Below are 27,867 nucleotides of genomic sequence, written 5' to 3'. Positions count from 1 at the left end.
AGGCCAGGCTGGATGTGGCTCTGGGCAGCCTGGGCTGCTGGTTGGTGACCTGCACACAGCAGGGGGTTGGAACTGTTGAGCATTGTGCTCCTTTGCAACCCAGTCTAGGATTCTATGACTCCGCTGCCACAGCATGCTGGGCTCACAGCCCCTGGTGGGGGTCAGAGGAATCTTTCACCCTGCAGTCTGGGATCACCAGGCAAAGGGGAAAGTCCTAAATAATAAACGCTGGGCAGAAGCACAAGGTGAGCAGAGAGTGAGGAAGAATCCTGGTGTACGAGAGGCAGGCCGTGCCTCGGGCTGCTTGCAGAACGCTGAGACAAATCCAACTTGTTTGCAATGGTATCAGCAAACTGTGGGCACAGGGAGCAGCCTTCCAGCTGACCCAACAGGCACATGGGTCAGCATCAGAAATGGAAGAAAGAGCACAGCAGTTTCTCTTGGAATAATTTATTAAATACAGCATTAAAATTTGTATTTATGAATTCGATCATTAAAAACAAAACTTTGTCTCATATATATATATATATGTATATTTAAGGACAATGATCATCATTCGCTCAGAACGGCACCTTCTCTACTCTACCCTTAAAGCAGTTCAACACTTTTAAAAGAAAATAAAACAAAAAGGGTTTTGCAAAGGAAGAGTGCAAAGCAGGGCTTGTCCCCAGCAGCAGCCAGGGGTGTGAGGAAGCAGAGCTGCTAGGAGGTTCGTTAGATGTTGCCTGCCCAGCATGAGGAAGTGCGGGACCGATTCTCAGAGGTGCCAAAGGTGCAGTCTGCTATTTCAGCCTTGTCTGGATGCCCACAGCTCTGAGTGTCCTGTGTTTGGTTTCCTCAGCTTGGGCAGTCCATGCTAAAAAGCTAAACGACAAGGAAGGGGAAAAAAAAAGAAGGAAAAAAAAAAAAAAAAAAAAAAAAGGAAAAAAAAAAAAACAAACAAAAAAAGTTGCTTTCGGTATCCCAGCTTCTTCCCCTGACCCGCCGGGTCCAGCAGAGGCTGTGAGTGAAGTGTAGCAGTTTGTGCTCCCACTCTCTCCGTTCTGCATCCTGCGGGGGCTCTGGAGATGAGCAGCACAGCAGTACCAGCCATCCCCGAGCCATGCAGCCCCCCGTGCTGGTGTGGGAGCAGGGAGCAAAGGGCCAGGCTGAGCCTGGAGAGGGGGGCACCGCCGAGGATGGGGCTTCCATGGGCAGAGTCCTTGGGCAGATGCAGAGGTAGCATCAGACATTTCTTTAACTTGATTGTCGTGTAATTCTGGCCTGCCTAAGGCCAGACAGCTGGGATGGAGAGGGTGCCCTGCAGGAGCAGGAGATGGGGCACGGGAGCTGGTGTCCCCTGTTGACAGGCGCTGGTCATCCTAGCAGCAAGCAAGGACGGTCTGTCTCCTCTAGAAAGTTATCCTTGCTAAAAAGGCTCCTTGCTGACAGAGCCTGCTCTCCACTCAGCACAAGCAGGCGGCGGTCCAGGTCACTGCCCAGGCACCAAAGGCTGCCAGTCACTCATCCCACCACGCAGGTACAGCAAGGGCTTGTGCTTTTGGCTTGGCAGGAGCCCCTGACCTTCCAACCCTGCCTACTCCATGAAAGCTCCTGTTTCACCTCCCCCTGGGACCTACGAGGACGAGGAGGAAGAGCTCTGAGAAGCATTTCTGGAGAGCACGCAGCCCACAAAAGAGAAGAGAAAGTTCACACAGCCCAGCCTTCACCTACAGTGGAGACATGCCAAGACAGGAGCGTTTCAGATAAGGCATCGCAGGTGCTTTGATAGTAAAGCAGTTAGTGGTGACTTCAGTACTTCCAATACAGGCTGCTGCAGAAGGCATCCCTGGGGCAAGACCAGATCTTCCAGCTTTTGGTGCAGCAGAATGAGATGGTTCAGACCTCTCCTACACACAACACGGGCTGTGCTGGCTGCCCTTTTATCTTCCCCCTCCCAAGAAAGAGACTCAAAAAGCCCAGGCCAGGATGTGCCATTTGCTCTGCCAAGCAGGCGAAGAGATAAAAAGACGCCTTCTGCTGTACCAGACTTTGCAGCAGGCTGGTGAACCGTGCCGACGGGATGTGGAGCAGGGGAGGTTAGTTGCCATTGCTGATGCTGGAGTTGGCACTGCTGCAGCTCTGCTCATAGGATGGAGGTGCCTCTGCAGGGAAAGGAAACAACAAGAAAGGTTTTAGTGGGAAGTTCCCTGAACCTCCATCTATGTAAATCAGCACTGAGCATAGCAAGCTGCTAACATGCGTGCAGGCACTCCAGGACCCACAGCCTGCCCTGCTGAAGTGACACATCTGGGCATCTCTCATCATCTCAGTGCTGACTGACTGGTTTATCCATGTAGGACTGTGCCATGCCACTGGTCCCAGCCACCTCAGAGAAATACTGCTTCAGCAACGCAGCGTGCTGGGATTTCCCAAGCTCTTCCATCCTGGACAGTCTCTCAGTGCCCACCCCCACAGCTTCTGTCTCCAGACCAGATGCAGGCCCACTCCAAAGCAGACGTAAGATTTCAGTTACATCACTTTCCTGGCTCTGCTCCCGCCAGCCTCACCACAAGCCAAGGAGTTTTTATATCTGTGGGAGGCTGAAAGCTCATTTCAGAGCAGGGAGATCCTCTCAGAACAAGCCTAGAGCAGCATGGGTGTGGATGTGGGAACGGACAGCTGGCTGTCACAGCCACAAGGAGCTCCTTCAGAGAAGGCAGGCAGAGAGCTCTCACAATTTCCCCTGACTTCAGCCCCCGGCGAGCTGACATCTCTATATGCCAGGCTTTTCAGCTAGCAAAGAGACTCCTGTCATAGCAGATGTTTGCTATCACACTGCCAGACTGTTTAGGTCTCAGGAATGGGATGCTCACCGTATGGGTAGCCCCACGTGCTGTATTCTGGAGGCAAAATGAGCGAGCTAGCAGTGGGCACGGGCACCACGTTTCCCTCGGCGTAGTAAGGGATGGTGGCTCCTGTCGAGAGGCAGAGGGTGGGGTGATTTGGGGAGCCTGTCTGCTCCGAGTCCGCTTCCTGGAAGCTCAGTCCTGGGGCGTAGCTAAATGGCTGCTGCTGGGAATGGCTTTTGGTGGGGATCAAGACATTGTCCATTGGGTGATAACCGCCGGCTGCCTCCTCTTCCTCCGGGGGGGGCACTGGGTACCACTGCAGATGGCAGGTGCTGGACAGACCGGGAAGGGCTCAGGGGGACCCTGTTCACTGCAATGTTGCCAATATAAATGGGAAGGGTGACTGAAACCTCCGGCGACTTGAGGGAAACCTGGAAGAGAAGGAAGAACAAAGTGACATCCTCTTTGTCGTGTGTTGCACAGGGCGCAGGTAGGCTCACCTAATAAGGAGCACAATAGCACAAGGGCAGCCCCACCCATCATTACTGACCAGCAAAACAAGTCACGCTGAGTTCCTCAGCAGAGCTGCATCTTTGACAGCCACAAGGTGCCCCCTGCACACAGCCATCACTGCAGCACAACCCACCAGAGCATCACGCTGCTCACCTGGATATAGTAATCGATATGTATGAGGCTACAGCCCTGCAGAATGGACTGGGGCAGTGCTGGAACAAGGATCTGCTCCTTCCATTCCGCATGTTTCCAGGCTTTCACTCCTGAACCTTCCACCTCTGCGATGGTCCTCAGGTCGTAAATCCAACGCTTGGATTTGTAGGCCACTTTCTGTGCAGACAGGAATAAAAACAGCTTGCAGAAAGATTGCAGACGATCATCCTTCCCCCACAAAAGTAAGGCAGGACACAAAACCACTCAGTTGTTCTGTCAAACAAGTTCAAACATAATGCACATATTACAGGGCAGGTTTAACCCATCACTGCGTTATGGACTGAGGTGTGATAAGCAAGACAAGTCCCACCACCTCTTTCCCCAGGAAAGCAGAGGGAAACAAAGCTAGCCAGAGGTCTGGACTACTTGCTGCCACCTTCCAGACAAAAGCAGCAGCAATGCTCACTGCGGTGAAAACAGCCAGCTTCACAATTGCCTTGTTGAGCTGGATGATCAGCATAGCCAAAGAATCATCTTCCTGGATGCTTACCTGCAGTAGGCTGGCTACCACAGCCCCGGTGTCCCGGCCTGATTTGTTCTCTATGTCTGTGCGGAGCTGGATCACTTGCCCCACAATGTACCCCTTCAGATCTGAGGTGGCTGTCAGGACAACGTTGCCGCTTTTCACGAGCTTGTAGTTGAACTTCTTGGTAACAGACATAGTGTTGGGCTGCTGCAGGAGACACATGGTGACCCAAGAGTGTCAGAGAGCCTCCAGGAAAACACTCAGACCCAAAACATGCAAGCAGCAATATCTGCTCTGAGAGGCCATGAAGAATCAGTAGCACAGGCCTCTCTCCTCCACCCCCCCCAGCTTTTCCTGTCCTGTTAGCATCTCTTCAAGTTCCCCAAAGCCAGGTCTCTACAAACACCTGGTGCTATTGGCTGGGAGAGATGCCTCTCTCAGCATGTTCAAAATTCATTTAAATCTTCCAAGCAATGGGTGGAGGAGTCAAAACAAATCACTGAGTGGGGACTGATGGCAAGGCAGATCAAGAGCAAGAGTCCTCAGGCTGCTCTTGCACCAGCAGGACATGCAGTCAGAGAATTATCCAAACACACAATTACTCCCAAATGTCACTTATGACAAGGAGAAGCAGCCTTGATTGCCTTGATTCCCAGCCAAACTCATCCTTGTTCCTACCTCAATATCAAGGATGTCGTTCAAGTTGAGAGGGCAGAGAACATAAAAGATCTTGTTGCACTTGTAGTCCTTGGAGAAGCGAGGTGTGTCTATCACAGCTTTCACCTGATGGAGGACCTTGCCAAAAGGACCTTCAAATGATGTAGGAGCAGAGGCTGGAGTCAAGACAGAAAGAAGAGGTGTCACAAGACTCAGTTAAGCCAATCATTTCTGTGTTCGAGACAGTTGAGAGACAGGGCACACATGACTTCCCAAAAAAAGATCTGGGGACAAGGACTTGGGTCACCCAGACTCCCTACAGAAGGCACCCCCACACCACAGCAGAGCACACTGCACCCAGGACAGCTGGCCAGCTGCAGGCCAGGACCGCTGTGCCCAGGTGAAAGCCCACAGGGTTCTGCCTGAGCTGTCAGTGGCACTGCAGACCCAGTTTTGCTCCAGATAGGAGCATACAGCTTGCCTAAACTCCTCTGCTGCCTGTGGTCAACCTTACAGTCCCCTCTGGCACCCCTGGGCCTTCCTTCCCTGCCTCTACCAGCTAGTCACCAGCTGTGCCTCAGCAGAGCTCCCAAAGCTGGGCAGGTCCTGGCTTATGTGAAAGGGCCTCCAGCTGTGTATCTGCATCATACCTGGCAGCAGGAACTGGAACGAAAAGTTGTGCTCCCCAGCTGAAAGGACTCCTGTGGGAGATAAGAGTAACAGGTAAGTGGGAGGTTGTCACCTTGGAAGGGTATTTTTGGAGCAGGAGCTTCTGGCAAGAGAGTCCAATCCCAAGGGAATGCACACAACTCGTCCAGCTGCCTTCACCCCGGGACACCACCATGCTCACCCTCTGCATCCAAGGAGCAACTCGCCTGTCCCTGGGGCAGGACACGTCTGTGTTCCCAATGAGGCCTAGGTTAAGATACTTGGAAATAACATGGTCCAGACAGGGCTGAAGGGATGCCAACGCCACATGCTTTAGAGAGGGCAGTTAGCCCCACATTACTGACAGAGGGCACTAAGAAGCAATGCTGTGTTTCCTTCCCTCAGGGAGGCTGTAGCCACTGAGGGGAAGATGAGGAAGCAAAGGCACTGCCTGCAGGTGGGGTAAGGAGGTCTGGTGGGCACCAGGCTGGAACCAGAGGTCCGAATCCCAGGCCTAAATGCACCTCCGCAGATCCTGGCCCCAAGATGGGACCTGCAATACTCAGCCCAGCTGCCTGGAGGACCAGAGTCAAGAAGTAACTTCAACAATGTCCCTGAATTCTCCCCTTGGGCAGTCATAACAGTGTGGGGCAGAAAACCACAGCTGTGAATTCCCACATATGGCACCCAGTGCTTCAGGGAAGGCTGCAGGCTCCCAGCCCAGCGCTGGGAGTTCAAACCTCAGTGCTGGTTTTCATCAGCTCCCTGCAACAGCCGCCTCAAGGGCACAGAGCAGAGCCAAGACCTGGCACACAGCTCCAGCAGCAGCTCCAACCCCAGGCTCCCCTGCATCCAGCTGGTCTCCCACCCCTCCCAGGACAGCAGTGACCCCAAACAGGCCCCACGGTGTGAGCTGGGAGCATCAGGCAGCTCCTCAGGCTGCCTTCATCCAGCAAAGCACGGAGATACAAAGAGGAATCCACATTTGCTGAATAAACATGAGAGGTTTTGTTTTCAGATTGGCAGTGCTAAGAGGAGACCTGGATACCTATTAACTCAAGCTCTGTTTGTTCTGCTTTGCAGGATCGTTGCTGGAGGTACCAAGGCTCTAAATTTGGCTGGCTGTTTAGTTGATGCAAGAGCAAGGAGACAGCTTGCCTGTTAGCAGTGCTGGCTCTGCAGAGCTGACAGTAATAACGTCCTGGTACCAGGTGATCAGGTGGGTTACACGACAGGGAAAGGGAGCACAGAATAACCCCCATTTGCAGCACATGCCCTGGTAGATGAGGCAGAGTTCAGCCCGGTCCACAGTTCCTATCAGGAAACATTGCACAGCCCGCAGCCCCCAGCACACACAGCTGCAGCTGATTTCATCCCACTGCTACAGTAAGTCAGGAAGGAAAGAAGAGCTGTCTGTTTACACACTTAGCCTGGAAAGAAAGGAGACGGTTTGCCCACTGCCATCGCTCCAAGCCAAAATACACTCCTGGTGATCTCCCTTCTCATCCCCAGATAAAACCGGATATGTAGGCTAAAATGCAACGTGCCGCCTTGTCACAAGGTGGAGGCATAAAGCAACTCAATGCCTGCTCTGGAAGCCTCGAGACATCGCAGCCTTCTCCTATTGCCTTCTTGGGAAGGGCTCAGTGGAGGGCAGCGCTCGGATGCAGAAGGTGCCTTTGCTTGGAGGTTCCAGCACAAAGCCTCGCTGGCACGAAGCACTCAGCCACTGCTCCAAGAGCTCCTGCCTCTTATTAAGGCACATCCTCACTTTTGGGAAGCAGCTTTATGCACTGAATTTTCCAATGGTACAGCAGCCTGGACCAAGCACCTACCACTATAAAACATGACATGGTTTGCTTAATGAATGGCTAATGAATGACCAGCTGCTCAAAGGGCCCCAGCACGCTGTGCCTGCTTTTGCTGCCCACGTCACAAGCCTGGAGGCCACTGCAGCAGGGAGCTGTGGGCAGCCCCATGCAGGCATACCCAGGGGCTCAGTGCCAGAGCTATTCCTGGGACAAGGCTCAATAAAAATAGATGAAGAAAAACAGAAGATCCTGACCACGATGGGAAGTTTCTGTGAAAGCCTGGGTGCGCTCGGGTCCCTGGCAGACTGACAAAGCTGCTGGGAAGCCCGGGTGCTGCAGAGTGCAGGCAGACATTCACAGCAGCCAAGCTGCTCCCTGCTCCTGCACCAGGAGCTCTGCTAAGGACACGCTTAAGCAGAGACCAGGCCAGGTTCACAGGAACACAGCACGGAGCTGGATCCACACACTGCGTGCCCCAGGGCTCCCAAGCGGCTTTTAAATGCGCAGAGTGAGGGGAAAGGGCTGTGCAAGCTGCCACAGCCTCACCAAGCCATTACCTCACCATTCCCCAAAGCCCAAACAAAGGCCACAGTGTGTTCAGATGCAAAAGCTTTTCCTGAAGTTTACGTGCAGCTAAAAATAATCTTGAGAAAGTCATTAGGCAGCAGAGGGAGGCTGCTCAGCAGGGCTCTGCCACGGGGCTGTGCCTGCAGCCCTCCTACCTGATAGGAACCGAGCCAGCAGGGCCCACACCGCAGATATCCTCCCTACAAAGTCCTGGAGGGAAAGGAACTGCTGCCATAGGAAAAGAAAACAAGCAACCCAAGGAGGTGGAGCAGCAGGGACACGCTAACAGTGCGGAGCAAAGAACAACCTTGGAGATTTCCCCTCTTGGTTCCACTGCCAGCGAGGGTTTGTCCAGACACAGAAGGACGACTCTCCCTTTCATGGCTCAGCCACTCCTCTCGCTGCCAAACTGGGAAAGGGGCCTTGTTTGCACCGGTGAATGTGGAGGAGGGTGTGCAGAAAGGAAACGGTGTTCATACTGAACTCTCTACCCAGCACCCAGGAGGGCACTGGGGTGCCCGGTGCCCTGTAGGGCATCCCCTGCGATGGGGAGCACAGCCCTGAGCCCAGCTCCACTCTGCAGAACATCTCAGAGCATCCCGTGGCACTCAGGGCATCCACTGTCACCCTGCTCACCTTGTATGCTGTCCAGGCACAGAGGTTTTTAGACTTTCCCCAGGGTCACACAGGGCTCCTGTGCTCGGCTCATGCCTTGAGCCTGCCCTGCAACTGGATGCACCTGCAGATAGGTTGGGACTGATGCACAAAGGTGCAGACAGCCCTGGCTGGTAGGGATCCCCTGGCAGCAGATCTGAACTGCACAAAGCCTGTATGCTTCCCAGGCTTTTCTGCAGCTTTCCCTCCAACAGCCCACGCAAACAAACTGCTCTTACAGTACAGGTGGGGCCTGAAGTTCAAACCAGTGCTGCCACGGAGACATCAGCCAAATGCCTCCTTCCAGTTTGTTGACCCAGTCCCAGCAATTCCATCCCAAATCCTTGCAGGAGCCAGGGCTCTGTGCCCAGCAGTGCCTCCTGCCAGCCCACAGCAACCTACCACCACCAGGACAGAGTGCCCAGCTCAGTGTCAGCAGGGCATGGAGCTGCAGAGAAGCCAGCAGAGGGCTGGGAGATGCCTTGGCCACCGATGCACAGCAACGATAGACTCAGCTGAGCTGCATTACTCACCCCTCTGAAATCTCACACTCTGATGCAGTGGGAGAGACAGCCCAGACGTCTGAGCATGCTGGAGCCTGCAGGGCCAGACAGCTGTAACGGCAGCGCAGGGTGCAGCACTCACCTCTCCCTGCCTTGCCAGGCTTCATGCACAGCTCGACAAGGGCTACAAAGATGGATATTCAGCATGCTGCTCCTTTCTGTTTCCCAAAGAGGAGGGTGCTACCTGTTCTGCAGCCAGGACCAGGAGCCTGGTAGGTGTCCTCCACCCCGGCACGGAGCCAACTCCTGCCTGACCTCCAGCCCTGCTGGCTGTTAGCACCCTGCCAATGACAGCAGACACTGCTGCTCTGAGCACAGACGAGTTTAGCCTTTGGACAGGACATACTTTTTGGTTGTTCTAACAGGGGAACAGCAGGCCTGGCCATATGGCAATATCTCTCTGGCTACTCAGTGAGCGATGCAATGAGTGTGCTGGCCAAAGTCTGCAGCAGGGCCAGGTACCTGGTGCCTGCTGGCTCCCTGCCACTGCTCACAGCAATAGGAGCTCCCTGCAGCATCCTGCTGCCCCAGGGCACACGAGCTCCCCAAAGCCACCAAATTCAGCAGGTATCAGTGCTGCAGATGCCCAGCTCAAGTTCTCCTTGGGGCTGACATGATTGGCATCAATGTGAACAGCAAGAAAGGAGCAAGGTTTTATTTCTGAGCTGAGAAAGAGGCAGCCCTGCCAGCACCGACAGCCCGGCTGGCTCCACTCACACCAAGCCCAGTTCTGCACTGTGTGACAGGAGCCCAATTCCTCAGCTGCTGAAGTTCCATCCCTCCACACAGCCCTGACAGCCAGCACCTCGCACCCCTGCCCTCCTCTGCAGCCCAACAAATTGCACTGTAAGCAAAATCAGGGCCTTTCTCATCCAGAGGCTGTCTCAGAAGGGAAGCATTAGCTTTGCCTGCTCTGGGGCGCTTCAAGGGATGCTGGGCAGTCGCAGCATTAACACCAGGACTCCCATTCTGGGGATTAAGCTAGTACACTAATACAAACTACAATAAATGAGGGTAAACACACCCATTTGCTGGCACCAGCCCAGACAATGGACACAGGTGCTCTCAGAGGGAGCAGCAATAGCCTGAACAGCCCCAGCAGCAAGCACAGCCAGGGGAGGACACGGCCTTCAGCTTGGCTTTGCTTGCCCAAGAGCACTGCTGCTATGGAGCAGCCTTCAGCTGATCAGGACAGTGCACAAGCGGTGTGGGCACGGCCCCAGCTCTAGGCTCCCATTCAAAGCAACTTGCTCATGCTGGATTAGCTGCACGCAAACACACGGTGGGAACAACCTCCGGTGCTCCCATATGGTTAACACTGCTGAGATAAACCCTTCTGTAACACAGGAGGGAAGCGCAGAGGAAGAAAACACACAAGAAGGCTCAGCAGCAAGGCTGCAGTAAAGGCTCCACTGCTTACACTTCTCTGTATCAGCAGTTCTCAGTGACATTTTCAAAGAATTAGTAGGATTTGGCAGTACAGCAATGCTGCAAGAACCTCTGAGGATTAACAGTGATCTACTGAGGCAAGAAATTAGGAAGTGCTGAGATAGCTGCTGGGACCCACAGTGACTGCAGCTCTTTCCACATGGCTTTCCTGGGCTGAATGTGCCGTTACTGCTCCACAACCTGCAGCACAGTGCAGGCACAACCTGGCACCACAGACTCCTCAGGGCTCATCACTGCTCGCCTTTGCTCTCACCTCCTCCAGGGCTGTCCAGCCCCGCTGCTCTGCTCCCTCCTGCAAACACTTACTCCAGAGAACAGGCCGAGACCCTCCCTGCATGGTTCCATGCCTGCCCAGTCAGGTCATCACGCTTTTTTAATTCTGTTGGAAGACAGAATTGTAACCTTTCAGTCTGTGATGGCTAGGAAGATGTTGTGCCAGGCCAGCAGGGAAGAGGTGATGCACAGCTGCCCCATTTTAGCACTTTGCACAAGAAATATGCCAGAGGAGGAAGCAGGTGTAGCAGCCAGGAATTCCCCACAGTGCCTGCTAGCTAGCTAACAAGCTGCCAAAAGGAAGGTCAGCTGGCAATTACAGCCAACTCCCTGCATGGGTTCAACTCAGGAACAAACAGGATTTAAAGAAAAAGTCTACCTTTGCATGCACAATCCATCCACAGGGCAAGAGCCGGGTGCACAGCCGGAGACAGAGCATGGCCAAAGCAAACAGCCCTGTGCAGGCTCATGGCAGACCTGCTCCTCTCTGGCTGAACGAGGCCAGAGCTGCAGAAGGGGAGGGGAGAGGAGCGCGAGTCCTCTGCAGAGCTGAATTACTCCATTATATGGGATCAAGAGAAGCATCTCTGTCTGAGCAGTGGGGACAAGCAGGGCTATTTTGTACTCGCAGCAACTGGTGTACTTGATCTCCTGTACCACAGATAGCCAGGGAAAACCAACACCACTCACGTTTGTGGGTCTCCCTTCATCACTGCGTTTTTTTCCTCTTTGCAAAAAGATGACCCAGGACGAGCCAGCACCAGTGAGCAAGGGGCCAAGCCAAACTCAGGTCAGGTGGGAAAAGCAAACCCTCCCCTCTGGGAGGCAAAACAAAGAGGTCCCTCTCCCAACCCCACCCCACAGGCTGAACAACCTCCACAGCCCAGCACAGTGTCCTCAGCAAACAGCAGTGAGGCCCTGCCTGCATGCACTCAGAGCAGCTGCTGCCCTCAGCGCTTCCTGGCAGCTTCTCTGTAACGAGCAGAGTTCATTAAACCACTGGGCTGCAAGTCTTTGCCAAAGCTAAAGCACGGACCCTGAGCAACACCCAGCTCCTAGAGGCAGGAGCACAGTGGTGAGTGGGGCCTTCTGAGCTGCTCTGAGCCAGGAGGGAGCCTGAGCCCCCCACACTGATGCTGCTCTGATGTGGAAGCAAGGAAAGAAGTTAAGGATGTAGCCAGTGCCTTAAACAGTGCCTTGTGCTGCAAAGTGGGCACACAGGGTATTTTTTAGGGTCTGTCTCCTCTCATGCAGGATACACCCTTTAAGAAAAAATAAGTCATGTCTGTAAAACAAATGACAGTTGATGCCACATAGGATTGGCTGCCCCCACCCATAGTTCAGCAACAAGGTGCGTGGGTGCAGAAGAGCAGAGTTGCTCTCAAATGCTTAGAGAGTGTTCCAAGTTTCCATAGTTTTGCAAACCTCTTCTCCCAGCACGTCCTCCAAGAGCACAGGCTGCTTTTCTTCTTATTTATTTTGCCACGCAAAACATGGGAAGAGATCACGCAAGCATTTTATCAGACTGAGCTTCCCTCTCTGCTCCATCTCACAGGAGCAGGGCTGGTGCAGCCCCAAGGACAGCAGAGCTGGGCACATGGTGATTGCATGGCCTTGGGGACACCTGGGGTCCTCCCTCATGGTCTGCCTGCACGAGCCCTCTGCCAGAGGTCTGGGGACAGTGCCAGCAGGGAGGCAGGGGTTCCCCTGCACCCAGCCCATGGCCATTCCCTGTTCAGAAAGGACACAGGTGGGCTGTGTCTCTGTACCAGGGGCGTCAAACCATGGATGGCACGCCAGCCACATGCACATACACTCTGTCCCAGCTGCAGACAGCCGTACCACCTTTGACACAAGAAGCAGAACACAGGTCAGTGACAGTATCTGGTGTGCTGCTCTGGATTGCAGCTAGCTGCAACCTGCTTTTTCCCCAATATTGCACTGTACCTTTGCAAGACAGGGCAGTAACAGCACCACAACACACCTCAGCTCTGAGCTCAGCGGTCCTGCAGGACGCATTCTCCCTTTGCTGCATCCACAGCTCCTCGGATCAGCCCTGCCCCACCAGTGCTCGCTCCCTCCTGCCCTGGGCTGCATTAGTGCAGGAAGATGGCAGCATGCAGCCACCACAGCAGCACCAAGGCACAGCAGCACGGCTCCAGCACTCCTCAAGGCTCAGGCCCAGGCCACCTGCAGCACTGGGGTTGGCACGTGAACCCAGCAGTGCACAACAGGTTGGGTTCCAGAAAAGTCAAGAGCAAAAAGACTAGTGCTTTTTGTGATGACTTGAGGAGCTGGGAGTACCAGTTTTTGCAGGTTTTCTGGAATTCAGGTATTCAAAGGTGCCACATTAAGGGACAATTCTGTCCTTTCCCATTTGCTCCAGATGTCAAGGGGAGAGCTCCCAGATCCAATCCTTCAATAACCAAGTACAGAAGCAGCCATCAGCATTTCCCAGGGGCAGCAAACCCACCTTCTCCCACTCCTATCTCATAGCTTCTGCTGTAACCATCACAGAACCATCCACAGTAGCACAGTTTCCTCATGAATTATTAACACTAGAAACAAATGAAAGTTCATTTTCAGTGCAGTTGCAGGTTTAAGCTTCTCCAGGAATCCACCATTGTTCACAGTCCCCAGCTCACCTACACTGAATTGCCTGCAGCCCTTTACAAAGCTTCCAGGATTCGGCCAGCCCAGCATTCACAGCTGAGACCCCTGGCTGTGATCACTACCACGTCCAAAAGCAGGACCATCTCTCATTGGCCTCCCAAGCAGTCTGACTCCTCCTGCAGCCCCTAGGCTACGAGCCAAACTGAGCAGTGAGCCACCTCCCTTCCTGGGGCCTGAGCAAGCAGTGCTGTCTCCAAGTGAGGTCAGACTCCCCTCCATGCTAAAAGCTCTGCTTGAGAAATCGCTGAGGTGGCAGCAGCTGCCACTTCAGCTTCACCCATTTCCTGTTACTAGATCAGAGGATCAGTGCAGCATCAGAGGACTGCTAGCCTGGCCTACTGCCACATTACAATTACTGCTACAGCCAGTGCCCTTAGCAGGTGAATAGTGGCACCTCTCGATTCTGATAGAAGCCAGAGCACAGCATAAATTATTTATGCTGAGGTTGACCTATTTAATAGCAGAATGACAGCATTCATTTGAGCCCAGATTCCCCTGAGGCTACTGGTGTCACTTTACCCACAAGGATAACACAGCCCCACTGCTCTATCTCTAGGCATCTGGGCTGGCAGCTGTGTGCTGGGAGCTGCCATAGGCTGCTCATGCCAGTGCTCCTCCTGGAGGACAAGCAACACCTCCACTTCCCTTTCAGTGTAGTTCAACCACTCCCAGCCTGCAATCAGCTTCAGCTGACCAGTTCTGATAAGGTTTTGATACTGCCATAGATAACAGATGGAAAGCAGAGCAGGGTGAAGGCATAGGGCTTTGTGCTCACAGACATCCACCAGCAGCAGCAAAGTGGCTGCTGACAGCCCCATTCTAGACAGAGCAGAGCCAGAGGATGCACCATGTTTTAGGTAGCTGCCAAGTTGTGCAGCCAATCAGGGAGCCACTCTGCACAACTCATGCTGTCTCCAATATCGGCTCATACATTCTGTGCACAAGTCAAAACAGCCTATGAAGGAGTATTTCACTTCAATGCACTGCTGCAGACCAGTCAGCCGTCTCCAGTAAGAAACCACACACCCACAGATCACCACCACATCCTTGTGGAGCTCACCTTTGTCTGCCAGAGACAGTGTGCTGTTGAAATACTGTTCCTCCACGGTCCAGGCAGTGTCATTGATCTTGTTTGACACTCCACAGAATCCAACGCAGCTCACCTTGATGGCTGTTAAAGAGAAACAACATGCATAAGACTGGGAAAAAGCAAAACCACAGCTTCAGACTTCCTTCGAGGCCTCGTGAACGCACATGGGGTGGAAAAAGGGAGCAGGGCAATCAGGTCACACCTCCAGCACAGAGCACGCTTTCCCCTCGCTCTCAGCACTGCCACACTCTCTCTGCTCCCCCAGTACTACTTGCAGCTGTCAGCACCAGTAAGTTCTCATGCTGGCTGTCTCTCACTGTAAGGGCCCCAGCAGTAACTTCAGCACAAGGGCTGCTGAGTGTTGGTGCTTCTCAGCAGCCAGACACCACTTCAAGAGAGTACCTCCTCCTCCTGCAAGAGATACAGGGCTCACAGCAAAGCCACACAGCCAGGTCCAGAAGCATTCAGGATGCCATTTGACCATCCCAAAGCAAACACAGAATCGGAGCTACGTTTGTACCCAGCCCTGGAAAAGTCATCCCCATGCCTGCCCTGCTTGTTACACAGCAAGAGGCACCTGCAGTGCTTTGCTCCAGCCTGAATGTCTCCTGTCCTGATTCCCACCAGGTTTTGCAACAGCTTTAACAGATCCCACAGAACTCCCTTGCTGGACCTGCTGGATGCATACTTCTACTTGCAGAAAGGCAGCAGGAGCCACCAGACAGGCTCTGCTCCCGTTTCACCCATCTGCTTACTGCATCCAAGAAGCATCTCACAGGAAGCCTCTCCCCAGGAGGCAGGCAGCCAATCTGCCTGACTTCAGGGCTGCCTTCCTTCTCCAAGCTCCCCTACCTCCTGTCTCCCAAGCACTGAGCTGCAAGCAATGCTGCTCACAAGCACCCCACACTGCTCTGTGCGGTGCCTGCCCTGCCAGCCCAACTCAGGGTGGAAAGAAACCCAAACCCAGCTCTCTCTGCAGAGGGAACGCAGAGTTCACACCCCAGTCCCCTTCCCTGTGCTTTGCCATAGGAGTCCAGAGCGAATGGGCTGCTTGGGGCTCCAGTCCCAAAGGAGGAACAGCCAACCCACAGCCCTGCTCACCTGGTCACAGCCTGACCATGACCTGGAGCACCCAAGCTCACTGCAGCTTCATCCTCAAGGGCACGGGATGAACAGTGGCAGATGCCAACTCTCATTAATCAAGCACTGCTACGCACTGGCTCTGTCCATGTCTGCGAGGCACACCAGCACTTCTGATGCTGGAGACAAAGCAAAGAGCATGGCTGGCACAGCCGTGGCACTGAGCATGGCTGTGCTGAGCTGGCATGGATCCCCTGGAGCACAGTGCAGTGCTCAGCCCCCACCTACCCCACACAGACCCACTGGGGAAACCCACCGCTCTCCTCAGAGGGCAAAAGGAGCAGCTTTAGCAGGGTGGGAGCTCTCCCAGCACTGACAGCCCGGCTGGCTGCATTCACACCAAGCCCAGGCTCAGCCACTCTGCTCCCAGAAATGTGAAATGTGAAAAAGCCTCAGCAGGAACAGGACGGACCGCCCCGGAACAGGCTCCCCACAGCCTCCCTCAGCCACAGAGTCTTAAAGATAACGACCATCTGAAAAGTTTAAAGATAACTGCCATCTGTTGCAACACCCAGACGCTGGGTTGGAGATGGAAGTCTTCCATCCAAGCCCGCCTGCTGCACTGCAGTGCTCAGGCATTCCTGTTCCTGGAGGCAGGTGGGTGGCACTTTTGCACACAGACACTACTGCCCCATCTCCCTTCCTATGGGAGACAGGGACTCAGCAGTGCCAACTGCTGCAGCCCAGCACTCAGAGCCAACCTTTAGCTGCTGTTCCCCATTGCAAGCTGGGCTCCTCCGCAACAAACCTCAGGGCTACACACAGGCCCCATCCGAAAGCCTTACTGCAGCCAGCTCCTCTATAGGAGGAGTCCTAAAACGTGGACTGTCCACAGGGCTGTCAGCTCCAAGGCCTCTCAGCTGATCACCAACAATCCAAACTGGCTTGGTCACAGCCAAGAGGGAAGGCTTCTGTCTCTGGGTCCTCACCATGGGTGGTCCTCTGCTGTCACGGTCCTGAAGGTCACCCCTCTTGGGGCTCACAGGCTCTATTTCACAAGGAGGAGCCAGGACATGCAGCAGCTGACAGGCAGAACCCAGGCATGCAGCGCTGGGGGCAGCTGCGAGCTAAAAGTGGGGTCAGCAGGACAGCTTTGGGAAACCAGCAACATCAGAGCTGCAGCAACTGGAAGTGCAAAGTTCGTCAGCAGGGCTGCCAGGAAGCTAAATGCACAGTCTGAAACTTTCCAGGAGCTCCCTGCAGGCAATCTCCATGCCAAGTAGCAGATACAGAAAATGAGTTCGTACATCAGAACAGCCCGATTCTGGTTGTTAGAAACACGTTAAAAATGCCTCCTAAATCCAGTCGTACCAGCAGCCCCAGTTCCCATGTTCCTGCTCTCTGTTTACCCAGGTTGCTTTAAATAAATACAGGAAAAAAAAGGCAAAAAGCTATAGGGAAGTGAAGGGGTGAGCAAAGGGCAGCAAGAAGTGGAGAAGCACATCACAGAGTGATGCAGAAGGCTGCAGCCCTTCACCCCCACGATCCCCCAGCACTCTCAGAAGCAGCAGCTTGCATCCAGCCAGACGCATCTTTAGCAACGCACCGCAGCACTCGCCAAGTGCTGGAAATAAAAGGAGACAGCTCAGCCATATCCATCTCTGCTCTAAGCAAAAATAGAGATGCCAGGAGCTGGGTACGTCTGCCTTCTTCTAGGGTGATGTAAGGAGAGCAGCCGTACACCTCAGATTACTTTTTCTGTTGATCCAGCCAGCTGCCCTCCCCGGGGAGCTGGCGCCGCATTGCAGGCAAGGGGAGAGCAGAGGGCATGCAGCCCTCACCCCAATTTCTAGAACCCAGCTGAAGAGCCCTGAGTTTCTGCCAGTTGAAGCCCATGCCAGTCAGTATCTGGACTGATGGGCCCAGGAGCTTCGGCCGAGAATGGTGAGCCCACACCCACAAGCACAGGGCTAGACAGGTTCAAAGCCACCCCGAAGCATCCTCACACACACAGCACATCCCAAAGGAGCTTTGCAGAAGGGCTGCTGCGTGCCTGGCTCCAGACAACAACAGCAACAGGGAGGGGAGGAGGGCTGTGAGAGCCCAGCAAGTCTGCATCAGATAGTCTTCATTTCATGGAAACCAGCCAAGAGGAGCCCTTTCCTCACCCCTCTCCATCGGAGCCGCAGCAGGCAGCTATCAGCATGCTTCAATTAGATTCTCCCCTCTCTCCGGCCCCAGAAGAATCTGTGCCTACAGATCAACGAGCTGTCACAGCAGCACTGCGGTTCCACTTCTTTGGGGTGGGGGGAAACGAGACCCACAGCAGCCCACAGCCTCTTCCCTCAAGCCCAGCTGACAGCACACAAACTGCCAACCCCATCGGGGCCAGCGTGGGGGACTCAAGGCCTGCACACTGCACAAGTGCAGCTCTCGAGCAGTTTGCAGAGACTTGGTGGTTCTTAGAAAAGCTCTACTAAAAAAAAAAAAAAAAAAAAAAAAACCAAAAAACCAAAAAACCAAGTACCAAGGAAACCAAGACCACAAAGAGAAGCACAACAAGGCCTTGGACAGGTTGGCTTTCACAAACTCACCAGTACAAGGTCTGACACAAAGGGCTCCTGTCCTCCTCTGCACAGGAAGGCTGGAAGCTCACGAGATAAGCTGCTCCTCAGGCTCCCAACCATTTGCACAAATATACTAAGAATCTATTAATTAAACCAGCAAGTCCTAATTAATTCTGAGCTGTCCCCATCCTTTTGGGACCTCCTTCAGACACAAATAGACCCGGGCATTAAGCAAGCCAGCAAGGCAGGAGCAGAGCTGGCATGGAGCTGAAGGCAGCGGTGGGTCTGGCACAGTGAAGGACTGCCCAGAGAAGTTCCAATCTCCTCCCACCCCAGAGCTCAGCTCAGGGCCACAGAGGGCACTCAGCCTCAGGGAAGGAGGTGTCCCCATCTTCTCCAGCTGTCCCAGTGGAGCTGGCTCTGCCACGTCAATGCAGGAGGTCCCTGCTGGGTCTTTCTTACACACAACTTGAGCCCACAGCTGCAACCCACTGCAGGAAGCCTGGAACATCCGACAGCGACAACTCCACCTGCAGCAACAACTGGGCAGTGATGGCTGTGCTATATGGGTGACCCATAGCTGTTACTTAAGCTGAAGGTGATTGGCTTTAGCCAAAATCCACCCCAACAATATATCAAGGGTGTTCGTATCCCAGAAGCGCAGACTTCTCCAAAGAGAGACCAGGCAGAGCTGTGCCTCCTGGCCAGGTCTTTTCCCAGACAAGGTCAATCCTCTCCCTTTGCAAGCGCTTTCCCCTATCATAGATACACAGCAGGAACGCCTGCTGTTTCCAGCCCCTGTCCAAAATCAGAATTCTGCACACACCCCAGAGAAGAAAGCAAGCTGCTGGGCTCCTGGTAAGGACAAACTGCAGGCTTTTCTCCCTTGCAGAGCTGACAGGTTTATTTATAGCATCACAGAGTTTTATCAGCACGCGGGCTGCCCTCAGAGAAAAGGGGTCATCTTGAGCATCTGGAATGAAATCCCTGGCTGAGCACGTTTAACGAGCCTGTCTTCACCCACGTCAGGGCAGGATGGGAGGAAACCTCACCGGTGAGTAGGGCCACCCAGACACCCAGGGGACAGCCACGTGCCACTGAGCCCCGATGCAACGGGCCCAAAACCTGCTGCATCCCCACACCAGGTCTGATGGCTGCACTTCAGCCCCCATTTCACTTCCTGGAGTGCTGCTGCAGCCGCCTTGCTACAGACACACTCCTCCAGCATCCCCTTTTCTCAAAACATCCTCTTACAAAAAAGAAGTTTTCTGTAAGCTGCAGAAGGATGTAGGTGCTGCGCCACCATAGCCAACCACCAGGCCCATGGGCTTCCTGAAGAAGCAGCCCTGGCCATGGTGCAGGCAGCAGCATGGCTTCAGAGGAAGCAGGGAAGAAAAAAAGTCACACCTCAGCCCAGTTCAAGGAGCCCAAGCTCTCACTCCATTGTACACGTGGTTCAGGAGCAACGCTCCATGCAACATGGAGCAGAAATGGGTCTCCGGGCGCAGGAGCAACTGAGCACCACCAGCTGCATGCAGAGGGACCAGCATCTCCCTCCCAGGACAGGAGGGCAGAAGCCTCTGACCAGGCAGCAGCACAGCAGGCACTGCAGGAAATGCAGCATTTGGCACAGAGATCTCACGCTCACCATGGAAATCTCTGTGCCAGCCACCCACCTCAGCTGCAACACCAGCACTTGTAGCCTCCTTCCTAACATCCATCAGAAATGCAGAGGAGCTGCAGATGAGAGGAAGGCCAGAGGGGATGTCATTCTTCTGGTGCAGTAAGGCAGCTTTCAGCCTCAGAAAACTCTTTTCTTTCTGCTTCTCGTGGCATAAGTTCAGAGAAAGAAACTGACCTAACTGCAGACAGACACACCTGCCCTCCAGTGCTCCATTTGAGACTCACTGCACCAACAGTCAGAGCATCTCTACCTTCAGGGCTGGGCCTCTGATCAGCCCCATGGGAGGGGAATACAAGTCCCACATGGCTGAGATGCAGCAGAGAGGAGCCGGCACAGCTTCACCCGGTGCACAGGAATGCTGCCAGGACCGCCAGCACTCAGCACTGCAGCCCAACCGCAGCCACCTTCCTCGGGCTGAGCAGTGTGAAAATGAAGAGAGGAACCACTTTTTTTATAGCTTGCCCAAATGGAAAGAGGTTTCCACCCAGCACTTAGCCCTACTTTGGGCCAAAGCAGTTAGGATATTCCAGTACACACTAAAAACAGAAGAACTGGGCAAGAAATCCCACCACAATAACCACACCGCTGGTCCCAGGAGGCATTCTCTAGGTGCTTGAAGACCAGTCAGGTCCACACTGTAGCAAACCGCTCCCTTAAACTCATTGTCAAACACACTTGTTCCTTTCCTGCCAGCACCAAGCACACCAGCAGAACAAGCCAGCCATTCAGCCACAGCAACAAGGCCGAGCTCGGATGTTCTGGGAACACCAGTCAGCCTGTGACCACCAGGGCTCTGCTCTTCCCACTCCCTGGGCAGGTTTAGTGACCTCCTCCCCCACACCCCCTGAGTTCTGTACGTAAAATAATCAGCCGACTGATCAGGTTTCTCTGCTTACCACAAAGAGGTTGATTCAGAGCCTACTCCCTTTTCAGGCTCTTTCTAAATAAAGGCTTCAAAGAGTTCTGGAAATTCATGCTCAACAGGCTCACAGAAACACCCAAGCAGGAGGGCTGCATTGGGCCAGCTTCTGCTGAGGGACTGAATCACCCCACTTTCTGCTGGTGATGGGCACGCGTACCTAGGAGCTGTGGCTCAAGCAGCTCCTCCAGAATCATAGAATCACCTGAGTTGGAAGGGACCTTAAAGGCCATCAGGTCCAACTCCCTGCAATGCACAGGGACACCCACAGCTCCAACAGTGCTCAGAGTCACATCCGGACTCACCTTGGGTGTCCCCAAGGATGGGGCACCACCACTTCTCTGGGCAACCTGTTCGACTGCTGCTTGCTGCCTTTCAGAACACTGCCAGACACAGGGCTCCAGGCCCACAGCCAGTCCTGCAGACAGCATCAGTTCTGGGAAGTGGAGGAGACATTCCTCCCTCCCCTCCCAGTGCTCAAGGACACTCCTGGGCACTGAGTCTCCAGGACTCATTCCACCAAGAGCAGAGCAGTCACAAACTCAGACTGATAGAAAGAGGCCTGTTAGAGGCTGAACACCCCATCACACAGTGAGAGGCAGCAGCACAGACAATACTGTCACAGCCAGGTGTCTTGAATGAGTTTGTCCCCACAGCACCGAGATGGACCAAAGAGGCAAGTTCACAACTGCTCAGGCATCCTGGTGTGGGCAGATGGAGCCATCTAGAAGGAAAGCAGACAACAGAACGGGGACAAGCAACCAGAGCTCTGTGCTGCAGCCCACCTGCCCTGCCACTCAGCTGCAGGCAGCAGCTCCCGAGGAGCAGCCAGAGCATGCCAAGACCTGCAAGGCTCAGCTTGGCTGCTCCCAGGCACGAGCCCATTGCCAGCTCACCCCTCCTGCAGGGGAGGTTTCAAGTGCCTCTTCCTGAAGAGCTTTATTTATAGCCAATAAAGTCAACCAGTTGAGTCCCCTGTATGCACGCAGTCTGGCTCCCTGGCTGGAGGCAATGCATGGCACTGGCAGCCATGGCAGAGCACAGCCGTGTGCTCCCAGCGAAGGTTTCTCACACCATGCTGAGCTCCCAACCACTGCCTTCACACATCTCAGCTGTCAAGAAATATTCCTCCCCCAGTTCCAGCGACCTGGGAGAAAGCAGCCAGAACCCAGTTTCGTTCTGCATAAGAGCTCCTATGATTTCCTTTGATGCAATTCAATGTAAACAGCTGGATTCTCTATTTTTAGCAGAATCATCAATTTGGAAAGGCAAATTATGTGTTCTTGTTATTAGCAGAGCATCAGATTCATAACAAATCCCTACTATGCTAGGAGGAGTATGAGCTCCTGAGATGATGCACACAGCCAGGCTGGACACCTGCAAACAGTGCTGGGGTCTCAGAGCTCACCCTCCAGACCTGACACCCAGCCCCACGCTGATGCTCTCCATCAAGAAAGCACATCAAACCTACCCAGTGAGCCTTCCTCCCCACAGATGCCGCTGCTCTGACCCGAGTCTTACTGCAGGGAACACCTGGGGTTAAGGCGAGTGCACACACATGAGGGAGGAAGAGTAAGCAGCAGCAGCACCACCCCCATCTGCAGCCAGAGCCATTGAGAACGTGGCTCCTTCAGCAAGAACAAAGGACTGGAAGTTATAAGCACTAACACTCCAGAAATGATTCATGTTTTTCGGAAACAGCCTTTTTGCTGCGGATATCTGATAAACTCTGGTTTTCAATCAAGACTGAAGTGCTCAAAGGTCGGGGCATTTTTAAACTAAACAACTCTCTGAACTGCAGACTGGCACAAACTTGCCACCCTCATCTTCCCAAGGAGGTGGAAAGCAGGGTCTGTCCTTACCTTGGGAGACCCCCATACTCTCAGGGTGCTGACACACCTGTGGCAGTTCGCTCATCTGTTCTGTTCAACCGTGTGGCGCTCAGCACCCTTCTAAATGCCACATGTGATCCCAGGCAGAGTGGTACCCAGCCAGGGCTAAGCACTCCCTGGTAAAAAGCCTCCATTCACAAGCTTACCTGTAGCTGAACAAATACACACAGATCGCAGACATAAAATGGGGACTACAGCCATGGAGGCATACCTGCACACAAGGCTCACAGCCATCCAGGTCCTTTACACTTTTCCTTCCTCTTGAAGCACTTTTCACTTCCACGCAGGACATTAAGTGACAACTTTAAGAGCAGCACAAAAAAAAATAAAAATCACACTTCCACAGGAATTGCTGCCTTCAGAGGTCACAGCAGTAGCCTAGAGGCTGCACAGGCAAGATCTCAGTGCTCAGCCCTCAAGTAAAGAGGCACCAAGCTAAACGCTCAGCGTTCTTGTCAGGCTCTTTCAGGAGCACCTGCCCTAAGCAGAAGGAGGAAAGTTCCTTCTCCCCCAGCCCCCAGCTGGTGCCGGTTTGCAATGTTCCTACAAGGGATGGGAAGCTGCCTCAGGACCAGAGACTGAAAGCCCAGAGTTTCTTGCTCCTGGCGAGGGAGCGTCCCTCCTGCCTACCTGAGTCCCGCTCAGAAGACAAGCTACAGCCCTGCCAGCTCCACACTGCTGCAGGGAGGGAACGCGCAATCGCACCCCGTTTGTCACACTTGGAAGCAAATCAGACTGACAGAGCTCCACTCCACTTGTCCTCTCATTTTGTTAAACAAGAGGGAAGGCTGCAGCACATCTCCTCGCCAAAGAAAGCAGCAAACAGTTTCTCAAGATGAGCACAAGTGGTGCACGGGCGGGGGGAGAAGCAGAGAGCAGCACACGCTGCGGAGACAAGAGACACAAAACATTCCTGTGATTAGTTATTGACTCCAGAGGAGCTGAGCTCCAGCAGCAAGCCAGCCAGGATAGCAAAAATCCCTCTTTTGTTCCCCAGTCTCAGACAGGGTTGGCCACACAGCTCACTGCTGTCTCGCTCCAAACAATGAGAAAAGAAAGTTAATCCACTGGCACTGCTGCGGAGCCATCCAGCCTGCTGGGGCGATGCTGCAGAGCAATCCGAGCAGTCCTGTGTGTCACTGTCGGCCGCTGCTGTATCCCACCTTCCAAAATCCCTGAGATCACACTCAGCTGTGTGCTGCTGGCATCGCACTCCGGGCTGCATCCAGAGCAGGGCTGAGCCATGGGACCCTCCTGCCTGTCTAATGGACACATGAAAGGATGAATCCTTTTGCCACTGCTTCACAGAACAGCCTAAGCCACAGCCCTTCTGCAGGAACATTTTCCCGTGTCACAGTCCAACCTGTACAGAGGATTGTGGCTATCAGAACTCTCAGGTGTCACCATTTTCCCCACGCAGGGCAAGGCTACATCATGCACTGCCAAACCCAAATTTCTTCCTGCTACCCTTCCAGGAACACAGAAATGACCTTTTAGTTTGGGCATACAGCTTGGGATCTGCCTTCAGCCCCCTTCTCCACTGCCAGATTTCACAGTTTTCCAGGTGAGAAGTCAAACTGTGTACTACATTAAAGCAGTAAATGATGACTGCCAGGCTCTGCAGAAATGAGAATTATGTACCTGGGTACTTCTAGAGCACAGACAGCAGTATTTTTGTCTGTACATTTGTAGTTCAAGGGACTGATTTGAAAGTCGAGTCATCATCGCATAAACCTGGACAGCTAAATAACAGAGTACAGAAACCGTGCTGAAACCTGCTCCAGAAAGCGCTTTCAGTTTCTTTTCTCTCAGTGACCCAAGAGATAGGACTGTTATTTTACCGTTACACTTTTGCCCACAAGAAGCATCTTGACCAATAGGCATCAGGGCTGAAATAACCCACATGGCCCTGGATGCTGTAGAACAGTGAGAAAAGTGCTCCAGTACCCTTGAGCTCCAGTACCCCTGAGCAGCATCAGCGTTGTTCCAGCATGCTCCAGCCAGCAAGCAGGGCTGCCCGTGCTCTGCGAGGAACTTCCTTCCCGCCCATCTCCCCCAAATTACCTCTATACCCGGCTGTCCCAGTGCCAGATTCCTGTTAGATTAATTGTTCTTTGTACACAGGCGCTTGATGATTTACCCAGCAAGTCAGGCACACCAATTAGGGACATGCACTCCCATTAGCGACCTCCCCTGAGGCCCAGAAGTTCTCACAGGAAGACCTCCGTCCTGGCACAGCCACAGCATGAGCGTGCCCCACTGACGTGGCCCCAGAGGGTCCACATGGTCACGAAAGGTGAGTCACCATTTGTGACACTGCTGCATGGCCAGCAAGGCCAATGTGTTACTGAACAGCCATTACAGCAGGCAGAGGGCTGGCAAGGAAGCCAGCGTAGGTGGGAGCATTTATGATCCTGTAAGGTGTGTCTCCAGTTAAGCTTTCCTATGACCCAAGACTTCCAGCATGTTTGGCGAGGCAGAGCGAGCTTTGTTCGCTTGCACTGACCATCCTTTGATAGGGGCAATTTCCAAGAGCCATAAAACAAGGTACCGTGTGAAGTAATCGTCTGCAAGCTTGTTTGTGTTTGCTGTCTCAAAAACTACACACGTCAGACCAGTTCAGGAAATAGAAAGCGCCATACCTGGATGCCATGAGCATGACCCTGCAAAGGGGAAGCACCGCACACTTTCCCTAGGGAGCTGCTTGTTAGTCCTGGTCGCAGGAGGTATGGGTGAACACAGCACAGAGCACAAGCTGGGGAAGCCACAGACGTTCCACCCACCTCTCTCCACAACCCAGCAGAACTGCAGCATAGAATGGCCTGAGCTGAAAAGGATCACCTGGTTCCAACCCCCCTACTATGTGCAGGGTCATCAACCAGCAGCCCAGGCTGCCCAGAGCCACATCCAGCCTGGCCTTGAATGCCTGCAGGGATGGGGCATCCACAGCCTCCTTGGGCAACCTGTTCCAGTGCCTCACCACCATCTGAGTGAAAAACTTCCTCCTAACATCCAACCTCAACCTCCACTGTCTTAGTTTAAAACCATTCCCCCTCCTCCTATCACCATCCACCCCACATGCCCAGAAGGCACAGCGTGGAAGAGGCTGTCTGACCCCACTGCCATCAGATCCAGCTGCCTGCTCCGCAGAGTGCCTGCTGTTGTGCCCAGAAAGATGCTTCAACCACCACTCCTGTTCTCCTGAAGGTGAGACCTGCCCAGCAGGTAGTGCACACAGCAAGGAGCCGCCCCGCACCCCACAGACACGGGCACCACATCCCCACGTGCACTGCTTATCTGGGCCGCCGCAGGCACCAGCCACAGCAAGCTGCCATCCCAGCGGCGAAGCCAACGCGCAGTGACCTCAGCCCAAAACGGGCACTCGCAACACTTCTAACACAAGAAGGCACAGCTCTCCTTAAGTTCTGCCTCCATGCACGTGCTGTCTCTCTCAGGCCCTGCGCTCCCTACCGAAGGACAGCTGAGCCCGCACAGAGGCACCCAGCTGGAGGTCAGCACGCACCGCTGCCAGCGCCTTGCGTGGAAGGAGCGGCCGACCAGGAGACGCACGCGCTTCGCTTGGGGGTTAAACAGCCGACAAGCCCGCGCTTGTCCAAGATGCTTCTCTTCCTCCCGAGGAAGCTCCCAAAAGCCACTGTGGGCACCTGGGAAAGATGCTAAAGGAACGGGAGCAGCGCGGTGGGGCAGCACGGCGAAGGGAGGCTGCGTTTGAAGCTCTTCGGTCATCCTTACCCCCAGTAATTTATCACAGAGACAGAAGCGAACAGGACAACCTCAAGGAAAGCAAAAAACCAGTCCGCGTTTCCGCAGCACAGCACGTGCGATCGCTGCCGACTTCTCCGGAGCAGGGCAGCCCCCGGGCCGGCAGCCCATCCCGGGGGACCGAGACCCCCGTAACGCAGCCGACTGCGGGATGCTCCGGACCGGCGCGGCCCGAGTGCCGCGGAGCGGCTGCCAGCCCCGAGCCCCGCTCCGTTCCGGCCGCGCAGCGCCGCCGCCCGGGGAGCCCCGTCCCCGTTCCCGGGCAGGCCCCGCGCTCACCTCGGTACTGCAGCGAGCCCGAGAGCCGCACGGTGACGGTGCCGGCCAGCGGCTCGCCGGGGCTGTAGATGACGCGGCTCTCTCCCAGGCGGATCTCGAACAGCTGCACCTTCCCCATGGCCGCGCCGGCCCGCTCCTCTCCGCTACTACCTGCCCTGCCGCTCCGCACCGCGCCGCTCCGCGACGGCCGCGCCGCCCCGCCCCGCCGGGCCGCCCCGCCTCTGCCCGCCCCGGCCCGCGCCGTGGGGTCGGGGCGGGCCCTGAGGGAAGGGGCGGGCGGAGAGGCGCGGAGGGGAGGGGGAGCGTGGTTGTGTGAGAAGGAGCCGGTAGCGAGGTCCGGCTGTGAGGGAAGGATGCGGCTGTGGGGAAGGACTGGGAGGGATTGGGCTGCAGGGGGGAGTCTGGTTGTGAGGGAAAGGCACAGCTATGGGATCAGGCTGAGGGGAAAGACACAGCTGTAGGGCTGGACCGTAGGGAAAGGAGCCAGTTATGGGACCCCAGTGAGGGGAAAGACCCAGCTGTAGGCTCAGGCTGCGAGGGAAAGACACAGCTATGAAGCCAGGCTGTGGGGAAAGGAGCCAGTTATGGGGCCAGGCACGTTACAGACCCACTTACACGATCAGGCTATGAGGATAAGAGCCGGCTATAGGTTCAGCTGTAAAGAAGAGACCCAACTGCAGGGTTGGGCTGTGAGGGATGGAGCCAGCTGCCCAGCCCAGGCCTGGCTCCATCTTGCCTCCCAGCGCTTCCTCTAATCTGATCTCCCTGTAATTCTCCCTGCCCAGCTGTCACTTCTCCCCCTTCTTTATTTTTTTATATCCCCAATTACTTTATGTGTCCAGTGAGAAGCATACAGGCACACAGCATGGGACCGGGGCTGGGAGGCAAGCCCAGGGAGCCGGGGGGCAAAGAGCAGGACAGCACCTCGTATCACCCTCTCTGTACGTCCCCCTCAGCATTACTTCTGCTGCGTGATTCCATTTCAAAAAGTCTGTAAAAATAAATAAATAAACAGCTATCCCTTTATTCCACAGCAAACAGCAAACACCAAACGCAGTGCTGGGGAAAGGCACCTCCCAGAGAGGCCTCCCGGCTGATGACAAGCAGGTTGTGTACACGGGCGGAATGAATAAGCGTAACAAGGGCTGCTTACCCATTTATCCGCAGAGCACACGCCCAGCAGGATGGCCAGCCCTGCAGTGACACCAGCCCGAGCTGCAGGAGCCTCCCAGGTCACCTTACGGTGGGTTTCATA

General features: G+C 54.4%; 1 protein-coding gene across 1 annotated transcript; it reads right to left on the bottom strand.

Annotated features, from left to right (window-relative positions):
- Positions 1–474: 474 nt before the first annotated feature.
- On the bottom strand, positions 475–26,771 carry ARRDC1 (arrestin domain containing 1). Its single transcript, XM_042830803.1, is given in 9 exon segments — positions 475–2,144; positions 2,856–3,127; positions 3,129–3,262; positions 3,498–3,674; positions 4,048–4,230; positions 4,702–4,856; positions 5,331–5,381; positions 14,379–14,489; positions 26,613–26,771. Coding segments are annotated over 9 exon segments (1,266 nt in total). The 5' UTR covers positions 26,731–26,771; the 3' UTR covers positions 475–2,079.
- Between the last annotated feature and the right edge of the window lie 1,096 nt (positions 26,772–27,867).

This window comes from Centrocercus urophasianus, unplaced genomic scaffold, assembly GCF_019232065.1.
Source record: "Centrocercus urophasianus isolate 14NV4802_14NV808 unplaced genomic scaffold, USGS_Curo_1.0 seq_34, whole genome shotgun sequence".
NCBI lineage: Eukaryota > Metazoa > Chordata > Aves > Galliformes > Phasianidae > Centrocercus > Centrocercus urophasianus.
This window is presented reverse-complemented; position numbering and strand designations above follow the sequence as displayed.